The sequence below is a fragment of the Musa acuminata genome, chromosome BXJ2-6, assembly GCF_036884655.1.
Source record: "Musa acuminata AAA Group cultivar baxijiao chromosome BXJ2-6, Cavendish_Baxijiao_AAA, whole genome shotgun sequence".
NCBI classification, from domain to species: Eukaryota; Viridiplantae; Streptophyta; class Magnoliopsida; order Zingiberales; family Musaceae; genus Musa; species Musa acuminata.
Genome location: NC_088343.1, coordinates 13,516,514 through 13,524,120, shown reverse-complemented (window position 1 = coordinate 13,524,120; position 7,607 = coordinate 13,516,514). Strand labels below are relative to the sequence as shown.

The 7,607-nt window shown below is 37.5% G+C and overlaps 1 protein-coding gene across 1 annotated transcript; it reads right to left on the bottom strand.

Annotated features, from left to right (window-relative positions):
• Positions 1-272: 272 nt before the first annotated feature.
• On the bottom strand, positions 273-4,842 carry LOC135614994 (UDP-D-apiose/UDP-D-xylose synthase 2-like). The gene is made up of 10 exons (XM_065112919.1): positions 4,685-4,842; positions 4,247-4,582; positions 3,911-4,003; positions 3,713-3,820; positions 1,580-1,694; positions 1,364-1,497; positions 1,171-1,272; positions 1,004-1,096; positions 788-923; positions 273-705 (listed from the first exon to the last, which is right to left on the bottom strand). Exons 2-10 carry the CDS (start codon positions 4,541-4,543, stop codon positions 590-592), a joined length of 1,194 nt encoding a protein of 397 aa, XP_064968991.1. The 5' UTR covers positions 4,544-4,582; positions 4,685-4,842; the 3' UTR covers positions 273-589.
• Positions 4,843-7,607: the final 2,765 nt, after the last annotated feature.

The following is a 7,607-nucleotide window of genomic DNA, read 5'->3' as shown; positions in this document are numbered from 1 at the left end:
TACTATTCAGGACATTTCTCTTTTCTCGAAGCCGCATGGGTTGTTTTGAATCATGGACACCGTCGGATGTGCTCCAATGGCCGATGCGTCTCTGTGATAAGAAGCTAATGTTTCCAAGGACATCAACTAGCGACCGTCACCTAGATGATAAAATGCGTCACGCCAGAAGCAACCCTGTTATAACATCTGAAACAGCCACTACAAATGACAATAAATACGATGCATATGAGCCTCAACAATGGGAAATTATTGGATTGCACGAACGCTTCGAATTGATCCAGCAAAATGCAGAAAACAATCATGCTTTCTGCAATGATTCGTGCTGATGAATCATAAAATGGAATACGAGTGCAATGCTTTACATGAAATGGCCCGGGAACATCGCAATGATGCCATGGCATATACAAACAGTTCCTAGAGTTCCTCTCCAGTAAATAAATTTCTTAAAAACAGGGGAAACTTATGGGTCATAGAGCTCGATAATAACTACCGACAGAAAATATTATGCAACTGGCTAATAGAACGTATTTAACCTTCAAAAAGGATAAGGTAGATAGGCTCCAGCAGTGCCCAATCTAATCCGAGCGTCTTAGCTTGATGCAACAGGTTTTGCCATTGCCCTCCTGATGGCCTCTGCATAGGTCCTGTGTTGATAGGTCAGCGTTGATTCAAGCAAGTCCCAGAGGGATGTCTTCGGGTTCCAACCTGGATTGACAACATCATTAATAATCTTGTCTGGCTTTGAGTCTAGGAAATGAACAAACCAATTGATGTAATTGAAGTCTACCGAGTTGTTTATTGATTATGGTCATGTCAGGTATCCGCTTATCACTGTCATCATATCCTTCACCATAGAACTCCTTGGAACTCACGTCAAGTGTGGGCATCTCCAAAGGAGCTTCACCTGAAACCTTTGAGTACACCTACAGACGAGACATGATAAACATAAGAAAAATTGGCAAACATTTGCATTTTGCCCATGTTAGATAATCAACTGACATACCTGTGTCATGATCTCTGCAAGTTGCTTTACGGTGACTTCATTGTTAGGATTTCCAACATTAAAGATATGGCCATTTGCTCGTGCAGGATTTTCCTAGAGGAAGAGAACAGTGTTTATTTCACTGCAATGGTCCAAGATAGATAAAGGGGAAACAGAAAAATACACACGGTCATCAGGAGAACAGCTTCTATGGCATCCTTGATGTAGACAAAAGTTCTTTGGGACTGACCGCCATCAACAAGTTTCAGAGGCTCACGGCGCAGGAGATTCTGCATCATGTGAAACACTAAGTGATCTTCATAATGTACGAAGGCCAGCATAGCCATTTTTCTCCTTCAACAAGAGTATTGTGATGCATACATTACTGAAGCATGCCAAAACCCTCGGAACACCCTCGCTAGGACCATCGATTCCAGGAATAAAGTCCATCCTTGGTCCAATCCAATTGAAAGGTCTCACAATGGTGAACTCCAGACCATTTTCCGCACCCTCAGCTTTTAATGATCCAAATAAATATAAGAATGAGGAATCACTACAAAATTACTGCATTGATAGAAACTTAGCAAGTAAATTTACCATATATCAGCCTCTCAATAAGTTGCTTTGCACATGCATAAGACCATCTCTGCTTCTCAATAGAACCAAAGATGCATGGGGAGGCATCTTCCTTGAGCACATAGAACTCTGGCTCCTATTGGATCACATACATTCTTATTAATGGAATGGAAAAAACACAAAATAACTTGAAAAGAAAGATACTTGGAAATTTGCAGTATCACGAAGGCTAAACACTATAGCTACCACAACATGCACATGATTTATTATGTAGAAAGGAAATTAGAAACAAGTAGCAACATCAATCATATGTGAATATAAGTCATTGAAATTCTATATCCAATAATGAACCAATAATTTCCTAAAGTAGGTAGGTTCACTGAAAAAAATGACTAGACCAAACAAACTCATCCGACAAAAGCTTGTTGTGTCTCTAAGCACATGAAAATTAAGACAGAGTTAACTTCCAAAACCCTGCATCCCAACTCCCACGATGAACATTAGAAAACAACACTCAATGCACAAATATAGTCCTTATAATATCCATTCGCTTGTTCATTATATTATTCCAAAAATTTAATGTACCTTACATTTTAAACTAATAACAGTAACTTCATCGCCCGTACATAAGTAGAAAGTAATTAATTAGATCGAGTACAAAAAATATGTTGTATGGTTAGTTCCAACCATTCCAACTCGTAATGGAGAATGAACACAAGTAATTCAACTAACAATGAGACTAGGAATTTGAGGCCACAACTTTCTCCATATAATTAATATATATCAGATCAGAATAGTAACCTCAGCTGCACAAACACATGGGTAAAGAATAACAAAAATAAAGGAATTACCATAGATTATTCTCAAAGATGCATCTGAGAAGGATGTATCACTGAGCACACAAGTCAATTGTAAGAGAGAAAATGGTGTAATAAGTGCTGTGATTGGCCATGCACCTACCAAGCATTGCCACTGAAAGATTATATAAAAAATTGTGATCTTACTCAGTAGAACATTTCATGATCATTTATAATGCATTGTGTTATTCCAAATGTTGCAACCATTCTGAACCAAACAAGAAGTGTGTAAGCTATTCAGCATGGTTTCTTACTAATCAATGAACATCAGTGGTTCACTATTACCAGAGATCATCCTCAGTCAATGACAATTTTATCATTCCCTAATTTCACTTTCATGAACTTACAGTACAACATACGTTACAAGTCAGAGAAACGTTCAAGTATCAGGCTCCTTGATTATAGAGTTTAAAAGTTAACAAAGCCTCGTACACTTTCAAGAATATGTATAACCTACTGCAACGGGCCATGAATGTTTTAATTCTAGGGTTTCTTGTAGACAATTTTTCCCTCTTTTCTAAGTATGGGTACAAGGCTTCTCTCACAAGTATGGGCACAAGGTCCAAACTCAATATTTCACATTCTCACAACAACAAAGAATAAGCACAGTACATCCACCGATATTTCTCCCACAAACCCTGTCATCTCATTCTTTGTCATTATTATATCATACAATAATCTTCCAAATTTGAGATATGGTTTAAGTATCTCTACAACAATTCTAAGGCTTTTAAAAAAATGTTATATGCAAGTTTCAGCCATGCAATAAGTCTTATATTTTACCAGTGTCAATAATTTACGGTATAGTTTATAAAACTGAAAATGGCATATAAATACTTTTCAAATTTACATATATATATATGCAGACTTTGAGGTTGGAAGTCACAAGATAATATATATTAAAAAGATACAAACATATAATTGCAGACATATAATCTATTTGTCAAAACAAAATCTAATCATACATCATTCACTAGCAGCAGGCTATATCTTGGTTACAACTATTTAATAGTGGAAAAATAACGAATATCTGTCACTTGCAAAAGAAACTATCAACATCATGACTAGTATCAGCATGAAAGATTTAGTTATTGTCCTTGAATATCTCATTCTAAATTAGTTGGTCTGGTATCATCAAAGTCCGGTAATATAGTACCATAAAGTCAAATATAAAAGACCGGACCAAGCATTTCGATATGCCCAAACTGTGATCTCTTAATTATCAAAGATATCCTCATGCGTTTTGTCATCTCTTGAGGCAAATGCTGTGGCTCAAGGAATGCAATATGATGAGTACCTTTCTTAATGGGTGATCCTTCGGCAGGAAGCTTCCGATCGTTTTCCCGTACACTTCACAAGTGGAAAAGTGAATAAGGCGCTTGTTGTTCTCCGAGCAGTATCTGACCTGCAGAACCATGTCTCAAGAGGTCACACGAACACCAAGGGTCTGAAAAGCCAAACAGAAGAAAAGAGACCAAGAAACCCAAAATCTTACAACTGGGAGAGCGTCAATGAAATTGCTGTAGATGGTGTCCAGTGGACGGGTGTTGTAATCCGCTGGGGTGCATATTGCCGCCAGGTTGATCGTCTGCAAAGCAAAAAGAGATGAAAACAAAGATTACATCAGGATTCTTTATGAAACAAGACAACATACGGTAGCGAAGACCCGTTCAAACCATTACACGACAGATCACAACAGACACCGGTACAGAGAAAGAAGTAGAGAAACGACAACCGGAAAGCCCAGGTCGGGGTAGATCAAAAGGGAGAGCGGGCAAAGAACAAAATGCTGATATCTGAACCAAGATCTTGGTGTGGAGATAGGACGAACCAGATCTGACATCTTGATGAGGCCCTCGAGCCTGGAGTCGTGCTTGATGTTGAGGCGGTGGAACTGGATCCGGCCGTCCCAGGGGTGGCGCGCCTGCTGCCCCTCCGCGGCCGACGGTGGGTCGAGGAGGTGCTTGATCTTGTCGCTGTAGACGTCAACGGCCAGCACAGTGTGCGGCGTCTCCGCCATCAACTTCTCGCAGAGGTGGGACCCGATGAACCCCCCGGCCCCGATCATGCAGATCGTCATCGGCAAGATCGGGTTCCCGTCGAGATCCATCCTCGCAGCCGCTGCCATCCCCAAATCCCCTCAATAACCCCTCTCAAACCACGGGATCTGCACCAAGAAACGGAACGAGAAAACCACACTCGAAAGAATCAAGACAAAGAACGAAGTCGGTGGGGGGTCAAAAGTAGGGAATGCAGGAGCACGGTTTACCCCTTAAAGCGAGCGGGCAGAGCGGGGCGATGGGGAGGAAGAGCGGAGGAGCGACGGATCCCGAGCGAGCAGCGCGGAGAGTCGGATGTTTCTGTGTGGCGATAGGGTGATGTGTGTGGGCAGTATTTAAACGCCACCCACCACTCGGCGCATCATGTTCCACTCTTCACTCCTCTCCCTCATCTTTCATTAGTATTATCATTCGAATTATTATTATAGCTAATAATTCGGTATTTGAAAAATAAAATAAAAATTGATGGTTTTCTTTAAAAAATATATATTTTTTTAAATTTTTTGGGATGATACTTTTATTTTTTATTTTTTTGTTGCTCATCGTTTTTGTCTTATTGTAGTTATCTCCGTTCTACTACTTCTAATTTGACTTAAAACCTTTGATATGGACATAAAAGGATCTTATAAATAGCTAAAAATAGAGCATCATGTTTGTCGTTTATGATTCGTCTCGGAGGAAATACATGAAGTATTGCATCACCACGTTCTTAAGGAAGATTATTATAGTTAAATCTCAATTGATGGTTAGGTCAATAAATAAGATAATCTTTATGATATTAATTTTAATTTTTTTATTATTATCCGATTAGACGAACAAAATTAATACATGGAATGAGAGGGTGATGTCTCATCTACAATGATAAGATTGTAGAGATAATCATGATAGGACGAAAACGATAGGATTAAAGCGATAGGATGAAAGTGATGATGAAGACACCAAATAAAAAAAATAAAAACGGAAGATATTAGGAAAAAAAAAAGCTCGAAAAGATTTTTTTTTTATTTAGAGAAATCGTGCCAGGAAAAAAGTGATATTAATTTTGGTGAAACATTGCAATTGCTGTTGTGACTGCCAGTGAAGCACGTACTACCTGGACAATTTTTGATGATCGCCTCAGCTGTTTACATCAGGCTACGAGAAGAAGATGGTGGGGGCGACGCCAGCTCAGAGCACGGCCGACAGCCTAAGCGCGAGGAGCCACGAAGCGTGCATTCCAGGGGTCACCGACACTTGATGCGTGTGAGCGGAACGAGGAGCAGACCACGTTTTCGGGCGGGTCGGCTCGGAGTGACACGGTTATTGGTTCCTTCAATTATAAATGCTGTGACAGACTGGACGTGGATCGGAGTTCAAAGCGCAGCCGAACTAGTTGGGCTTTGAAAAATCGTCGCCACCGGGAAAGAGCCCGACCCAAGCGACGGAAGGTGGGGAAACACCCGTGACTGACGCCGGCCGTCCACGTGCAGCGGTGGGTTTCCTACAAAAGGAGGCGATTATTATTTATATTTTTTGTTATTTATAATTCTATATCAAAATATTTAAATATTTATAAATTATCTTTTTATAAATAGATATATATATATATATCCATAATTTATAACTTAATTTTAATTTAAAAAAATTTACTCATTATTTATAATCTTTTTTTCCTTTTTTTCATCTTCCTTATCTTATATAATCTCATCTTCCTCCTCTTCATAATTATCAGAGGTGATATAAAATAATAAATAATAAATTAATATTTTTTATTATGTATATTCTATAAAAATCTAAAAAATATCATCATCTATCTAAGAGCGACGTTGGCAATAATATACATAAGGGAAGACTATAGAGAAAAAAAAAGATAAAAATAAAATTAAAGAGATTATGAATAATACTTTAAAAAAATAGAAAAATAGATTATAAAATAAATAAAAAAAACTCTAAATAATGGAAGACGATCATCAAAAACCTTAGAGGATGTACACATTTATAGAAATCTTATTTATTTATATATATAATTCTTTTTTTTCCTACTCATCATATATGATAAAATGGGTTCAATCTGGTCAATTGTACGGAAAATCATACTTTAGAGTTGAATTTAAGGAAGCAAATTTCTTGAATATAATGCTCGATCTGCAAAATCGGGTTGTTGTCAATACGAACTTCATGACCCTCGAATTAACTGTAAATTATAACTTAGGTAATTAATAAGTCTAATTCCCCAGTAAAAGACTCCAAATATTTATAGTGGAATAGATTTAATTTAAAGCGGTTGGTGATGTGATCGCCAATGTGGAAGTCGATGAATTGAGATTGACTTTGGATTTTGACGTATCAACTTATCTATATTATTAGTTTCATATTAGGAGTTAAAATTTGCATATAAGGAGTTGTGAATGAGTTGGCTTTCTATTAGCATTATACAATACAAGCAAAGCGAGTGACTATGTCGATTCAGAATTCAAGAGAAACATTTGCAGCTACATTTTAGGGATGTTTAATAGATTTTACTTAACGTGATATCAAGACATTGTATGATTCCTAAATAAGATTTTATTTTTTTCTTCTTCTTGATAACGAATCTCCTTTTGGATTAGAGATTTCTAACATAGGATTTAATCCTTCCTAACATAAGGGGTATAAAAAAAAATTACCGTTTCATTGAATTTGAAAACTGATAGAAGATAAAATTTCTTCAACTATCCGAGAAAATCTCAAAGAAAATTTTCTATTCGATCGAGAAAAATCCTTCCAAAAAACATGTTAATGCATTTAAGTTTTTTTATTTCTTCTTCAATAAATTTTTTTAATTATTATTATTATTTTTTATTCTTTTCATCACAAACATCAACATGGTTCCAGAGATGAAGTCGATCCTACAGTCGGTAACTCTACGTGATCGCCTAAGCTAACTCTGTTGGTGGCTTAACATCTCGACGAGCACGAACGACTTTTATCTCCTCTCGTGCGCTCATTAACTTTGTTTCCTCCCCTCATCAATCAATCAATCAACGTCCCGTGGGGAGACCACAAGACACGACTGTATCCACTACCTCAACTCGTCAATTATATATATATATATATATAGCGAGAGAGAGAGAGAGAGAAGGAACAATTCGTTGATCTGTGTGTGAAAGGGTG

Coding starts and splice junctions, on each gene's coding strand:
- LOC135614994 (XM_065112919.1), bottom strand. CDS start 4,543: ATGGCAGCGGCTGCGAGGATGGATCTCGACGGGAACCCGATCTTGCCG. Junction 1,695..3,712: donor AGGATCACCCATTAAGAAAG/GTACTCATCATA, acceptor GTGATCCAATAG/GAGCCAGAGTTCTATGTGCT. Junction 1,273..1,363: donor TTTTGGCATGCTTCAGTAAT/GTATGCATCACA, acceptor CACATGATGCAG/AATCTCCTGCGCCGTGAGCC.